We start from the raw sequence: 15,619 nt of genomic DNA on the forward strand, positions 1-15,619 counted from the left end.
CCTATTACTATTCACCTCTAAAGGCGTCTCTTTATCAAGTGAGAATGCTATACAGCATTCTCACTTATTGTTTTCCTGTTTTTCTTTACTTTTTATTATTATTATTTCGTACGTTTTTTGACGCCTAACTAGTTCTGCATTTTTCAACCGATTTCAACCATTCTGGTGTCAAAACGTTCAGCTCCTTCAGGACATTACTGCTAAGACTTTTGGTAAATATAACTTTTATAATATTTAAAATATTCAACTTTTTGTGACTTTTTTGCTCTCATTCAAATTAATGGAGAATCCTTCAAATTCTTCAAATATTTCAGCTTTTTGACAGCTTACTGCTTCAGCCTACTTTCAGCTAGAAACGCCATTCAACTTTTAAAATGTAGTGATATCTTTCAGCTATTATGGTATATTTCAGCTTTTTCATATCTTTTACCATTTTCATATAGTACCTCCTTAAAATAATTTTGGCTTTTCAAGAAATTCAGCAAATAACATGCGTTGCTATGGTTGTCAAGTGGCAGTTGGTAGAGTGCGCACTCTAGAAATTCAACTAATTCTTCTTCTCTGAACAACTTCTTCTCACTTGCTCAATTTTCAACCTATCCACATAAATTATACATCAAAACGTAGGAATTTTTGTCTGGATTCTGGAAATGTAACCATCATTGGTGTGGGATCTATAGATTTTTCGCAAATCACCCCAGAGCACCACGAAACCTAAAAGCTCACCATTGATTTTCTATGGAGGTGTGGTGAAAAATCACACCTGACATTCCCAAGCGACACATGGTTTTAGATCGTCGCTACTCCTAAACCGTTTTATGTACAGGCATGAGACTTTCACACTTTCATGTCCAAACCCTTCTGGCACTCACACAAAAGGAATTTTGTTGATACCTGTTACGGTTTTTCCACAGGAACAATTTGTTCGGGAGTAGCGAATGTGCAAAATCCTAAAAACGCTTTGGAGCTTCATTTTCCCACATCATCCACTTTTTTACATCGTCGCTGTGCCTACACCGATTTTTGTACAAACATAAAAATGAGCTTCATGGTCCTCAAAAGCCTGCTGATACTCATGGTGAAAGAATTATTTTGATATCTCTTATACTTGTTGAGTTACAGCGATTTGTTCGAGACCCTTTTTAGAGGATTTCTGAAATTCCATAAAAATCCCATTTAGATCATAATTTTTTACGCCTTTATTAAACTTTTTCTAGCAAAAAACGATAGCTTTTCTTCTTCCCCTATCCGTTACGAACTAAACGCAGAAAAAATTACGTCTCTACCATTTACGGATGAAGAGATATCGAGCGTTGTTCGGGGCAAAGTTCTCCATTATAATCCAATGGGACTTATTGTGAGCAAAGTCTCTGCACTTCGGTAGACTGCAGGTGTGTGAGTGAGTTTCCATGACGACGGAACTTTGAGGACCAGAGGGAGAAGCTCCATTGGGATACAATGGCAACTTTCAACGCCCGCTGCAGCGGCTGTGATTAATGTAGAAATCTGAAATCCGCACAGTCACTTCCTCTTAACATTTTAAAATTTTCATGTGACTTTCAGCCATGTGTCAGTTTTCTGTCCCATTTGGGATTTCACATGCTTTCCTATTGGGCCATTGCTTCCAACAGGACCTGGCATGATAACCAGACACGACCCAATTGGCCAATACAGCACCACCCACCTGTGGGAAATGGTGCTATACATCATTTTGGTCAAATGTTGAGTTCTGGGCCCAGATGTGGTGAGGCTGAGTTGCTAAAGGAGGCCAGTCTGATCCATGAACTTTGGTCCCGTTTGGTGACATTAAGTATTGGCACCCCTATTTGAGGCACTTCCCAGTACAGGATTTGGACCAAACTGACAGTACAATCACCCGGTGATACTGAACACAACCTTGTTAGCGGCTAACGGTTAGCATGTTGCTAACCGGAAGTAGCTCTAGGAAGGTCTCACCAACTTCTGCTTCACAGATTCTGTTCTTACTTTAGAGAGAAAGCTCCACAAGAAATTTGGGCTACGTCGCATAAAGCATCTCCAAGCTATGAGATGTCAAACATCCAATGCTTTTCAATGGGGGACCAAACCCCTTATGGATCCAATAATGCATGCAGTGTCCGAAATTAACTTTGTTATTCACCGGCCAAGTTGGCCGGTAGATGTAAAAATCCACCGGCCAGGCATATTTTTTACCGGCCAAAATATTAATCCTGACCAGACCTCAACTTTTATAAAAATTAAGAGTGAGATTATGTTAATTATGGGGGGTGTGGTTGGGGCGTGGCTGACTGGACCCTGGAAGAGAAACCTTTGTTTCCTGATTTAAAAAAAATAAAATATTGTAGATGATTATAAAAGACACAATATGAATTATCAGATTCACATCCAGGCGATTAAAAAACACTACAGATTATCATTATTCTATCCATGTTGGTCTTATTTGTGAATGAGGCAGAGTTTCATCAAGCCAGTACGGTCAGTGGGGGTTCTAGACCAAATTTAGCAGGGTGGGTCAGGGTGGGGCCAGTATTTTTCACAGGGGCACAGAACAAAAGATTGGGGGGGGGGGAACTTAACAAGTCAACAGTTCATTGTTTAAAATATTAAGTAAGCCAAAGAGCCAGTTGTGGCTCTGGAACTGCAGGTTGCAGACCCCTGATCTTTTCTCAATACAGCGGGAGCTTAACGTGAAACAGCTTAATTTTAATTGTTATCAGTGAGAATGCTATACAGCATTCTCACTTATTGTTTTCCTGTTTTTCTTTACTTTTTATTATTATTATTCCGTACGTTTTTCGACGCCTAACTCGTTCCGCATTTTTCAACCGATTTCAACCATTCTGGTATCAAAACGTTCAGCTCCTTCAGGACATTACTGCTAAGACTTTTGGTAATTATAACTTTTATAATATTTAAAATATTTAACTATTTGTGACTTTTTTGCTCTCATTCAAATGAATGGAGAATCCTTCAAATTCTTCAAATATTTCAGCTTTTTGACAGCTTACTGCTTCAGCCTACTTTCAGCTAGAAACGCCATTCAACTTTTAAAATGTAGTGATATCTTTCAGCTATTATGGTATAGTTCAGCTTTTTCATATCTTTTACCATTTTCATATAGTACCTCCTTAAAATAATTTTGGCTTTTCAAGAAATTCAGCAAATAACATGCGTTGCTATGGTTGTCAAGGAGCATCTGTTAGAGTGCGCACTCTAGAAATTCAACAAATTCTTCTTCTCCGAACAACTTCTTCTCACTCGCTCAATTTTCAACCTATCCACATAAATTATACATCAAAACGTAGGAATTTTTGTCTGGATTTGGAAAATGTAACCATCATTGGTGTGGGATTTATAGATTTTTCGCAAATCACCTCAGAGCGACACTAACCCGAAACCTTCCCCATTCATTTCCTATGGAGCGGTTTTCAAAAATGACACCTGGAAATCCAAAACATCACATGTTTTCGCATCGTCGCTTTTCCTAAACCGTTTCATGTAGAGGCATGAGACTTTCACACATTCATGTCCCGACCCTTCTGGCGCTCACAAAAGAGAAATTTTGTTGATAAATGTTACGGTTTTGCCGCAGGAACAATTTGTTCGGGAGTAGCGTTTTGGGAAAATGCTAAAACAGGATCAGACTTCAATCTCCCCAAATGAGGCACTTGTCTACATCGTCGCTACTCCTAAACCATTTCATGTAGAGGCATGAGACTTTCACACATTCATGTCCCGACCCTTCTGGCAGTCATAAAAAAAGAATTTTGTTGATAGCTGTTACGGTTTTGCCACAGGAACAATTTGTTCGGGAGTAGCGAATGTGCAAAATCCTTAAAACGCTTTGGAGCTTCATTCTTCCACATCATCCACTTTTTACATCGTCGCTGTGCCTACACCGATTTTTGTACAAACCTAAAAATGATCTCCATAGTCCTCAAAAGCCTGCTGATACTCAGAGTGAAAGAATTATTTTGATATCTCTTATACTTTTTCAGCTAGAGCGATTTGTTCGGGAACCTTTTTAGAGGATTTCTGAAAATCGCTAAAAATTCCCTTTATATCATAATTTTTTACGCCTTTATTAAACTTTTTTCAGCAAAAACCGATAGCATGTCTTCTTCCCCTATCCGTTAAGAATTAAACGCTGAAAAAATTACATCTCTACCATTTACGGAACAGGAGATATGGAGCGTTGTTTAAGGCAAAGTTCTCCATTATAATCCAATAGCAGCCTCTGACACAAAGTGTCTGCACTTCGGTAGACGGCCCGCTGCAGCTGTGTCAGTGAGTTTCCATGACGACAGAACTCTGAAGGCCAGAGGGAGAAGCTCCATTCGGATAGAATGGCAACTTTCAACATCCACTGCAGTGGCTGTGATTAATGTAGGAGCCTGAAATTCGCACAGTCACTTCCTCTTAACATTTTAAAATTTTCAAGTGACTTTCAGCGATATGTCACTTTTCTGTCCCATTTTGGATGTCACATGCTTTCCTATTGGGCCTTTGCTTCCAACAGGACCTGGCATGATGCCCAGACACGACCCAATTGGCCAATACAGCACCACCCACCTGTGGGAAATGGCGCTACTGACCATTTTGGTCAAATGTTGAGTTCTGGGCCCAGATGTGGTGAGGCTGAGTTGCTGAAGGAGGCGGATCTGACCCATGAACTTTGGTCACGTTTGGTGACATTAAGTATTGGCACCCCTATTTGAGGCACTTCCCAGTACAGGATTTGGACCAAACTGACAGAGTACAATCACCAGGTGATACTGAACACAACCTTGTTAGCGGCTAACGGTTAGCATGTTGCTAACCGGAAGTAGCTCTAGGAAGCTCGTACAAACTTCTGCTTCACAGAGTCTGTACTTCCTTTAGAGAGAAATTTTCTAGTTGTTCTTAATCTTCAAATTCTTCAAATTTTTTAAATTTTTCAAATTTTTCAAATTCCTTCAATTTTTTTCAAATTCTCCAAATTTCTTCAATTTTTTCAAATTTTTTCAAATGTTTCAAATTCTTCAAATTTCTTCAAATTCTTCAAATTTTTCAAATTCCATCAAATTTTTCAAATTCTTCAAAATTTTTAAATTCTTCAAATTTCTTCAAAATGTTCAAATTCTTCAAATTTTTCAAATTCATGAAAATTTTCAAATTTCTTCAAATGTTTCAAATTTCTTCAAATGTTTCAAATTCCTTCAAATTTTTCAAATTCCTTCATAATTTTCAAATTTTTCCACTTTTTCCAATTTTTCACATTTCTTTAAATTTTTCAAATTCTTCAAATTTCTTCAAATTCTTCTAATTTCTTCAAATTTTTTGAATTCCTTCAAATTTTTCAGATTTTTCAAATTATTCCAATTTTTTCAAATTTTTCAAATTCTTATATTTTTTCAAATTTTTCAAATTTTACAAATTTCTTCAAAATTTTTTCAAATTCTTCAAATTTTTTCTAATTCTTCTATTTGTTTCAATTCTTCAAACTTTTTCAAATTCTTTCAAATTCTTCACATCTGATTTCAATGTTTTCTGCATCTTCTTCTCAAATCATTCTGCAGATTAGCATTCTCACTCGCTGTTGCGTAGGAACAGCTTTTTCTAGTCAGTGAGAATGCTATACAGCATTCTCACTTATTGTTTTCCTGTTTTTCTTTATCAGTGAGAATGCTATACAGCATTCTCACTTATTGTTTTCCTGTTTTTCTTTATTATTATTATTATTATTATTATTATTCCATACGTTTTTGTGCGTCTAACTACTCCTGCATACTTCAACCGATTTCAACGATTTTCGTACCAAAACGTTCGGCTCGTTCTCGACATTACTGCTATGTCTCATGGTTATGGTACCTTTTATACTTTTTGAAGTATTTGTACTTTTTGTGCGTTTTTTGCTCCCATTGAAATGAATGCAAATTCCTTCAAATTTTTCAAATTCTTCAAATTCCTTCTAGTTCTTCTGATACAACTGATGCCAATACTATTACTACAACAGATACTACTACTACTACTACTACTAGTACTACTGATACTACTACCACTACTACTACTACTACTACTACTACTACTACTTCTACTACTAATGATACTACTGCTGCTACTGCTACTACTACTGATGCTACTGCTGATACTACAACAACTACTACTGATACTACTACTATTACTACTACTAATACAACAACTACTACTACTAGTACTACTGATACTACTACTACTACTACTACTACTACTACTACTACTGATACTACTACTACTACTACCAATGATACTACTGCTGCTACTGCTACTACAACAACTACTACTGCTACTACAACTATTACTACTACTAATACAACTACTACTAGTAGTAGTACTACTGATACTACTACTACTACTACTAATAGTACTACTGCTACAAAATTCCTTCAAATTCTTTAAAAACTGATACTACTACTACTACTGATACTACTACTGATACTACTACTATTACTACTACTAATACAACAACTACTTTTACTAGTACTACTGATACTACTACTACTACTACTACTACTACTACTACTACTACAAATTCCTTCAAATTCTTCAAATTCCTTCAAATTCTTTTAAAAAACTGATACTACTACTACTACTGATACTACTCCTACGACTACTGATACTACTACTATTACTAATACAACAACTACTACTACTAGTACTACTGATACTACTACTACTACTACTACAAATTACTTCAAATTCTTCAAATTCCTATACAAATTCTTTAAAAACTTATACAACTACTACTACTACTGATACTACTACTACTGATACTACTACTACTACTTCTTCTACTACTACTTCTACTACTACTACTACCACTACTACTACTACTGAATCACTACTATCTACTAATACTAACTACTACTTGATACTACTAGCTACTACTACTACTAAAATTGTTTCAAATGTGTCATTTCTTAAATTTTTCAAATCTTAAATGTTTTCAGCTTTTCTCTTCGCATGAAAGTCTGCAATCTTCTACTCAAATCATTTTGCAGATTAGCATTCTCACTCGCTGTTGCGTAGGAACACGCTTTTCTAGTGATCATTTGGCATAGTTGTTCTTTCTTTTTTATTTCCACAATCTACATAACACCCAGGACTGTACACCTTACCTCTTAATTCTACTTTTTCTTTCTTTTACCCTGAGAGAAATTGGCTCCTCTCTTATATTCGTTTGACAAGTTATAGGCAGATCCCAGAGCTCATTTGTAAAAATGGCTCCGTTTTTATCAGGTCAACAGTGCAGCAGATTGCTCCTCTTCCCAGGTCTTTTCTCTGAAGTTCTGATTACCACCAACCCTGAAGAGATGATGCATGCTCCCTGCTACCTGCACGCTGCTCATAATTTTGAATTAATTGTTTCTTTTATCAACTTGAAAAGAACGTGTGTGAATTTTCCTTCTGACTGCATGCAACAGGGCCAGTTTTCAAGCTGCTCTTTAGGAACTGCTAGTATTTTAGTAATTTAAACAGACATTTTGAGTTAGAATCACTCTACTCTCATGTTATTTACTTGATTAAAGATATAGCTGCACATTTCTGCTGATGCAAGCTGTTAGAATTGATTAGAGTTGATTTGTACAGTCTTGAGGTGAAAAGTGTCGGTGCGGCCTCTGAATTGGTAGATTTTTCTCCGACTGCAAACGCCCACTTACCCGATGTTGTTTCAGCACCTCTTGCCAGTGAAAAAGGCATTTTTTTTCCTGAAGGCACACCAATCTGACTGCAGGATTAGCTAACCCGGGTTCCTATTGATTATTGGAGTATGGAAAAGTGTGGTTTTACTAGTTTATGATTATTTTTGTGTCGTTTTTTTTGGTTTAAAGAAAAAAAATATTGTTTATATTTACAGCATTTTTTGTCATTCTATTATCTGAAGGATACTAATTGGAATTTCTTATAAACTGCTTTTTTTTCTGTAATTGTAATTTAAGTGCTTATTTACTGTCTTTGTCAATATGCATTTTTAATTGAACCTGAGTTTTTCCCCCAGCTCATTGATTTGCTTTGAATTTTGAGTCAAATGCACACTCATACAAAAATCCAAAAAGAATACTTTCAAGTCTTTTTGCCAGTTTTTAAACTACATTTGGTTCTTCAACTTGGTCCAAAATAATTGAGTTTGAGGAAGCACAATAAATATATCCCAGATATCAAGCTTCAGACCTAGACTTAAACTTAGACAATTTTATTGTCATTTTGTATGTACAGAGTGCATACAGAACGGAATTTCATTGCATACAGCATACGACAGTGTAATGAATTACAGGTGGAATAAGCAGCATTACAATATAAAGTGCAGTTTCATCCTAAAGAACCAGCATCTAATATAGAATATTCTGGTCTAGATTTGACAAGTTCTAACTTTATTTGAATTGAAGCTAATCCAAGTTGCTCCAGATAGCAAAAAGAAAGCTGTGAAATGATCATGAAGCCAAACAGCATTGTGATATTTGCTTATCATGTAAAACCCAACCTGATGAAAAGCTTTTCCTGAATTTTTATCCAGAGTGTTGCGAAAACAAAAGTCTAGAAACTTGAGTCTGGAACAGCATTAAATTTGTCAATGGAAAATTTGTAGGAAGTTAACATCTTGACTAAAGAACTGCTGCAACACATCGCAAAGCATGACTCGGCTGGTTGCAGTGAAGGACATTTGTGCATTACTGAGCAACTTCAACTTACAATATATAACAATCTAAAAGGGAGAAATGATGCTGCAAAGTTAAACATGCCTCAGTTAACATGATGTCCTGCAGCAACAGGTGTCAGTGCTGAGGATTAGGAGATGCTGTGGCTGGACAGATTGCCTTTCATGTTGGATTGCATTGGTGTAGATATAAAAAAAAAAAAAGCCCAGATCTATGCAACAGCACTGGAGCAGGAATAGTGTTAATACCCATTAATCATCGGGTACGCTATTAAAAACCAACCCCACTGCAGACGTCATGGAAGTTTGACATGAAAGTCAGAAGGGGACTTTCTGCAGCCCACAACCCACAGATGGTTGAGTTAATGAGTTTGTTGCATTGCTGGTTGAGTTAATGAGTTTGTTGCATTGCTGGTTGAGTTAATGAGTTTGTTGCATTGCTGGTTGAGTTAATGAGTTTGTTGCATTGCTGGTTGAATGATTCTTTACCCGCCTGCCTCTGATATCTGCTCTTTGGAGCTGTCACATAACTCGGGTCCTGATCGTACGCAGTAAACGGATCTTGTTTCTGTGTTCGCAGACGTAGCCACAGGGACTCTCCTGGAGTTCGCAGAAGGAGCCAAAGCAATGCAGGCCCACTCAGGAACAAAGCAGACTGAATCGGATCCCTTCACGGTGCATAATCACGCGGCGGAAAACAACAATACCGTTTGGGTAAGACAAAAGTGGTGTGGGCCAGCACGCTCGGCTGCTCAGGCTCGATAAGACTGGGAGAGAAGAATGCCACGTGGAAATACTGATTAAATGCTACCAAGTAATGTACTGTACTTGTTCTATTGGGGGGTGGACATAGTTGTGCTGCAGCCACATTGAGGTGGACAATAGCCTATTGAACAGAAGCAGCCTTATCTAATGCATATATGGCAGAAGAGGGAGCAGAGCTTTCGATAACAGGGAGAGAAGACAAATCCTGGCCTTATGGATGTTTTCACAGGAAGACCTTTTGTTCCTCTAACATCTGTGTGTGTTTTGTCTGGCAGGAGCTGGAGGACGGTCTGGACGAGGCGTTTTCAAGGTGAGGAGAGCTGTGAATTTTTTTTTTTTTTAACTTAAAGTGTGGACTAAACAGCCACAAAGACTTCTATTCGGGGAGTGGCAGTATTCAGTTCGGGCTTGCCTGATAAAATAGTAAAACGCAGACTCTCCCTGAGCTCAGTTCAACTCCAGCAGTCAGGAGAGGCTCATTTTATGGGCCGACATCTGACCTCAGTCGTGCTGCTTTTGTAGGCCCTGTTTAAAGGCCACGCAATGATTTTATGTTGACTTGACAAACTCTCCTTCTCTTTTTGGGAAAAATAATCCTAAAGTAGCTGCAGCTAAATATTTTTAAGTGTTATTGTTATATAATAACAAGAAGCTGGTAAGATTCAGTGCTAACGTTAAGAAAATTGGATGGAAAACCCAGGGTTTACCGCAGTTAACTCTTCAGTTTAGTCTGTCTCTAATGAGCACTTTAAGATGGGCTTTACTGGTCTGTTTGTTTTTAATATTAGTGCTTTTATTTCTTCTTGTCCTGCTAAAGAAGACAATTAGATCCTCAGTATTTGTAATTAGACTCTGTGAGGTCCATTATCGGATGATTATTTATCTGCACACACTGTAATTACATGTTGACGTCGTTAGTCTCCAGCTCTTTAATTAATGAAGATGCTCACAGGCTAAGCAGCGATGGAGCTGCACATTAGGCCGCCTTGATGGACTCTGATTGTATTTGTTGATGTTGAGCTCAAATGAGGATGAAAGATTAAAGGCAGGCTGAGTTTGGAGTATTTGATTTATTTCTGTCTTAACATAGCAGAGATTATTTAGGAGGCAACATTCTGCATCAGGTTCAGAGTTTAAATACATCGCTCCACATCCGTTCAGATAAGATCTGGCTGGATTTTGAGTCTTTGCTGCCATCTGCTGGTTGAATCTGCAAATTAACTTGGCGGATAAAAAAAATAAAATAATGAAGGGCTTCACAAAAGTGTAGGCCTTAAACTTCCTCACAGTTTCACATTAAAACCGCAATTATCGCTGTATTTTAATCTCATTTTTAATGATAACAACACAAAGCAGAACACAGCTGTGAAGTAAAAGGAAATTTAACAAAAATCCCCCATAACATTGCCACAAGAGTCCCATTTGTGTTCAGGTCTGCCCCTTTGACTGGGATTATTGTAACACATAGAGATGTTTAGATGTGAAGCGTACCGCTGTAGGTCTGGCTGTGCTTGCAGGTCTATTGTCCTGCTGGAAGGTGACGCTCCACCTTAAACTCGTGTCTACAGCACCCTCTAACAGGTTTTCCTTCAGGTGTTTAGTTTGAGCCACCTCTCCATGAACTCTGACCAGGTCCTCTGTTTCTGCTGAAGAAACAGCAAAATGCCGTCGTCCTCTGCTTCGCCATATTTTGCATTTTGCTTGTTGGCCAAAGAGTTTAATTCTTGTCTCATCAGACAAGATCACCTTCTACTCCATGTCTGCTGTGCCCCATGGAAAACTGCTAACCACACTTCTCATGGCTTTCTTTTAACAATGGCGTCCATCCAACGATCCCTGCCATTTCTGCCTAAAGCCCCTGTTTGTGGATTCACAAAGAACGGTTCTTTTTAGACAGATTCTCACAGTTAAGCTGTGGGTTTTTGAAGCTCCTCCCAAGTTATTGTAGTCCTCTTGGCTGCATCTGTAATAAATGCTCTCCTTTTGAGGTGGACAGCCTCAGTCTTGGTAGGTTTCCTGTTGCTCTTCCCATTTTCAGATGATAGATTGAAGCTCTGGTTGTTGTCCTATTTCAATTTATAACAATAACACCAAACTGCATCCACAAGAAAAATGCAACCTTTTTTACAATTTAATAAAAATGCGGTTCAGAGGAGCTGTAAGCTGAATTGTTGCCTGACTTGTGATGTTTCCTTTGCACCCCTTCAGCCGCAGTCTGGATAGCTTTGAATCCTACTCAGGTAACGATAATCACGAATCATCCCCTCCTCATCAACCCACCGCTCAAGCCTGCTCATCTGTGTTCAGCGTGTAGTTTTATGTTACTCATTAATTAGTTTACACCTTTAACATAGTCAACTCGGACCTAAAGAACGTTCAGTCACTGTAGCCACGTCTTCATCACCAATGTTTTTCTGCATCACATCAATCACTGTTGCATCTTTGACATGTGGTGTGTTCACATGATGAAATGAGCATTTTTATGTGTCACAGTATAGAATTAACTCTGCTGTGATCGGTTTGTTTAGGAAACGATTTGCACCTTTCACTGTGAATCGAACATCCAAAGCAGAACGGCCGTTTTTAGAATATGGTGCAAAAGTCTTCAGTCATTCTTTCTTTCTTTATGTTTGTCTTCCAAGCAGCAAAACCTTCTTGTATTTTTTTAAGTGCCTCATATCTGTAGTTCTCCAAACTCTCTAAACGTGCTTTTTGGAGCTACGTAAAAGTGCTAAATCAGTTTTTATGTTGGAGTTTCTGTTGCTTACAGTTTAAGGTCCATGAAGACAGCATTGTTTCTGGCTCTCTCTACAGTTTTAAATGTTTTTAAGTCTAGCTGAGTGTCGGTCTCTAAACTGGATTAAAAACAGTGTCATCTGTTTTTTGAGGATGAGCCCAAGCACTGTTTGTCACGGAGAGCTGCACTTACTCATGTGGCTCACTAGACTTTGTTCCCTATCCCCTTACCAAAATGTAGACGTCTTCATTTTTTTAAATCAAAAAAAGGCTTTCCACGACCATTTTTTTATCTAAACAGCAGTTTAGATAAACAGCAGTTTTTATATTTTGATTTGCAATCCAATAACTACAATAATAATCAAACCCACTTTCATTTGGGTTTAGAGATCAACACTTGGAACATTCATTTTAAAACTAATAAAGGGTTATTTCACTGCTTTGTTGGCAGCCAGACACTTATTGAACGAGTTTTGTTTTAACTGGACCTGAGGTTCTTAAACTGGGTCTTATTTAGAGGTCAAAGGTTTGTCATTTTTGGTCATTTTTATTTTTAAATGTTTACAAACAGAGCAAAATGGCAAAGATCATGAACGGGAATCTGGAGTAAAATAATTCAGTTTAGGTCTTACAAGTTTAAGTTTTTACCGGTTTTTAAATGGAGCTAATTTAAATAGGTTTAGATGTCCTTTACTATTCTGTGTAACCATAAGTCAACCTCAGCATCTCATTATTTTGTGATTAGAGGGAGATGTAGATGATAAAACCCAACGATGTGTTTAGCTATCCTGTAAGTTGGTAATACTGTAAGAGGAGCATGTAGATGCTGAATTCAAGAGGCACAAGAATGGAACCCTGAGGAACTCCAGCACTGAGTGGTCTTTGTTTGTTTGAATTTATATTTCTCAAATGACACAAAATAGTAGTCCCAATATAATTTTTCACATTTGAATTAATTTAAAATGGTACCTGACAGTATCAGGTGCCATCAATCAGTTTCTAGTCAACAGTATCAGATGCAGCGCACAGATCAAGTAATATCAACACATTTTGATGTGTCACTGTTAAGGCTCCTATTATTTTAGAAGAATACAAGAAGGTGTAGCTTATTGGAAGCCATATAGAAAGAGATAAGGAATGATTAAAAAAACATTGCACTGTATTTTTCATCAACACCTTAAGTAAACATTGTATCTGCCATTTTACATGAACTTTAGGCCAAGTTTTAAAACAGATGTGTCTCGTTTTGTTTTTGCAGACTCGCTGAGTCTCGCACTAACCCCCAGGTCCTGGACATTGGGGTAAACCCTCAGGACTTGAACAACGACGAGTGCCTCTCCTCGGGCAAATGGGACCAAGACGAGACAGACTCACCTGCACAAAAAGAGACGTTTGAGTTCTAACGGGAAGTCTTTGCCAAGAAGAACAAGAAAGGGAGGAAAAAAAAGGAGGGCAAATGGTGGTAAAACGGCTACAGATGCTGATGTGAGACCAGCACAGGCGCCCACCTTCTCCCTGGTGCCACGTCCTCTAAACGTCTCTGTCTAAGGATCTCTGACGCGTCTGAATCCACACGAGCAGAGAAGGAAAACACGAGCTGACTGCTCGCTCAACAGGCCAAAGCAATACAAACCTTTCAAACCCCTTTTTTATTTTAAGGAAAAAAACATGCAGCCCATTCATGTTTTGTTCCAGTCAGTCTGATCTTGTGTTTTTTTGTTTACCCATTCACCTTCACTGTGTGTACTGTGATACAGAACGCTTGTGAGAGCTACTGCGAGCTCAACAAGTGTGTTACAGATCAGATGCTAACTCACCCGTTCCCCTGCGGGGTTCAGCAGCAAGTTACTACCTATATGTGTGTCACAACTCCAGCGTTTTGTTGGTCAACAAAAGCTTTAAAGTATGTGTCAGAACAAAGTGACAATCCTATTTTTTACTATTGCAAAAAACTATTTTTGCATTCGGCGGTTCTTCATCGGCAAAAGCACAGCATTCATGTCGGACAATTAAGTGTCAAGCATTGAACTCATTTATGCTTTCACACTAATCCCTTTTCCTCCTGAACTTGGGAGAAAAAAAGATTTAACAGCTCCGAATTGCCAAGCTAAAGTTGTGATGAGGATTGATCGTAGTAATTGATCATAATTCTCACTCAGGCTCGAGGCTCGGTCAAGAAAAGGAGCTAGCTACCAGTTTCTTTACCCGATATGGTCTCATTTGTTTATTTAAACTCTCAGATTCAGACTTGTTAAACAGACATCTGTCGAAATATGTTACAGTGACATTCAAAGTTTACCGTTTTTCATTTTCCACCAACAAGGACTCTTCCCAGTGTTATTTTTGGTGTTTGTTTTTGCATTAATTTAAATTGCATACATTTTAATAAAAATGTTATAATCTTTCAGTGTGTTTTTTTTTTCTTATTTTAGAAAAAAACATTTTTAAAGGATCAAACAGAACAAAATGTAATATAACAAGAGGCAGTTTGTCCACGGTGTATACATTCATAATCTTAATTTATCAATTATTTTGAATGTAGCATTTTGGCAAGATGGATAAAGCTGCTGAGATCCGCAGCTCAGGTGGGAGAATCTGCTGACGTGACTCTGTTGCATGGCCTACATGCGACTCAAGATGTGGAGAAGAAGTAACCCTGAATGCAGCATCACCATTGTATAGTATTGTAGGGCTGTTGAACCTGTTGATGATCCAAGCTTCAGCTGTCAGACAGCCTCACTCCAGCATACATAAAGGAGTTATTGGTTGCTTCAATAACTGCAAGGTTATGTGTGCAAAACATCAGTTCTCCGCTACCATGCTCTGCAGTTTGACATTTATAAGTGTTTAGTTTCAGTGGATTATAGCTGAACATATTTACTTTGGTCCTATCCGTCTAAAGGACGTTCTTCCAGTAGTCCTGCGGTTCAATCTATGCAAACATACTCTTAACTCATGCTGCTATGTTCTGTTACACATGATGGTTTAAGTTGACAGCCTTTCCAAACAAATCATGCTTGTTCAAAGTTTTTGCTAATTGCCCAGTTGTGACTTGTCCCACTGACGCGCTAACTGAGGCCTGCGGAGCCGGAGGCGAAGCTTCTGTGTGATCTATCATTTCTCTGAGCACAGCACGCTTTGACCTGGAGCTGAATTTACAGGAATGTCCACCCTTCGGGAGCGCAGCGGTCTTAATATCGTCCGCATCGTAAAATGCACCTAAGATGTATCCTGGTTTTGAGTTGATTTATTCCCCAGGTGGTGCAGCAGTTTAATACCTTTGTCTGTAGTTGCCTGTTTGGTTGTTTGAGAAACCAACCTGTAGTGTTGAACATTATTAAAATGTTGCATCAGACAATATATGCCTATTAATTTAAAACGGGTATGTATTCATGATGTTCAAGCTGTGCCTGTAATAAATTACTACAAAGGCAGCCGACAGCT

The 15,619-nt window shown here is 38.1% G+C and overlaps 1 protein-coding gene across 1 annotated transcript; it reads left to right on the top strand.

Annotated features, from left to right (window-relative positions):
- The first annotated feature begins 9,183 nt into the window (after positions 1-9,183).
- Positions 9,184-14,582, top strand: LOC118566940 (low density lipoprotein receptor adapter protein 1-A-like). Its single transcript, XM_036150605.1, has 3 exons — positions 9,184-9,388; positions 9,715-9,749; positions 13,434-14,582. Exons 1-3 carry the CDS (start codon positions 9,302-9,304, stop codon positions 13,576-13,578), a joined length of 267 nt encoding a protein of 88 aa, XP_036006498.1. The 5' UTR covers positions 9,184-9,301; the 3' UTR covers positions 13,579-14,582.
- The last annotated feature ends 1,037 nt before the right edge of the window (positions 14,583-15,619 follow it).

This window comes from Fundulus heteroclitus, chromosome 19 (assembly GCF_011125445.2).
Source record: "Fundulus heteroclitus isolate FHET01 chromosome 19, MU-UCD_Fhet_4.1, whole genome shotgun sequence".
Taxonomy (NCBI): domain Eukaryota; kingdom Metazoa; phylum Chordata; class Actinopteri; order Cyprinodontiformes; family Fundulidae; genus Fundulus; species Fundulus heteroclitus.